The sequence below is a fragment of the Galeopterus variegatus genome, unplaced genomic scaffold (assembly GCF_000696425.1).
Source record: "Galeopterus variegatus unplaced genomic scaffold, G_variegatus-3.0.2 Scaffold731, whole genome shotgun sequence".
NCBI lineage: Eukaryota > Metazoa > Chordata > Mammalia > Dermoptera > Cynocephalidae > Galeopterus > Galeopterus variegatus.
The window spans coordinates 171600-172246 of record NW_007726842.1 but is presented as its reverse complement, the minus strand read 5'-3'; the positions used below and the strand labels follow the sequence as shown (position 1 = coordinate 172246).

The 647-nt window shown below is 27.0% G+C and overlaps 1 protein-coding gene across 1 annotated transcript in view; it reads right to left on the bottom strand.

The window, feature by feature from the left end:
• The window catches only part of SLC35F5 (solute carrier family 35, member F5), a 39346-nt gene that overhangs the window by 10006 nt on the left and 28693 nt on the right, over positions 1–647 (bottom strand). The window contains exon 14 of the mRNA XM_008571856.1: positions 378–400. Coding sequence (XP_008570078.1) covers positions 378–400 — 23 coding nt within the window. The remainder of the gene's footprint in view (positions 1–377; positions 401–647) is intronic.

Below are 647 nucleotides of genomic sequence, written 5' to 3'. Positions count from 1 at the left end.
AAAAAAAAAGGAACATTCTATATTAAAAAAATGCATTGAACAAAGACTTTCTATCCAATACATAACTTGAGAGATCAGGAGCAAAAATAAGAGCTTAGGATGGACTGAGACATAAAAAAATAATAAAGTTATTAAAATGAATCTCAAAGTTTGTCTTCAAATATTAAAAACACAAAAATGTAAGTATAAATGTTCAAAGTACTTTATGCTATATTCAGGATCTGCTTACAGATATTATTTAACTTTAGATGCACAGCTTATATTTTACTTCTGTGTTTTAAAAAACTGTAGAGTTCTCAGTTTTGTGATAATACTTAGCTAACAAAGAAAATGGCACTATTAAAATTGCAGGACAGTACCTCACATATAGACTTTAAGAAAGGGACAGGCCAACAAGTGACTCTGTAACCAAAGCAAAAATATCTCAATCATATGAAAACTAAAATAGTGTTGTTATTCTTTTGATTTGGCTTAGCATAGAAAAGAAAAAAACTTAATATTTATAAAGAGTATTTCCTTGTTGTTTTCCATTTTTCTAACAATTGTCTTAACCATAAGCTAAGTCTTCATTTTATTTTCAACTTGAACTATCAATGTTGGTATTAAATTCTGAAATATCAATCTGCATATTATTTAGTTCAGTTGAA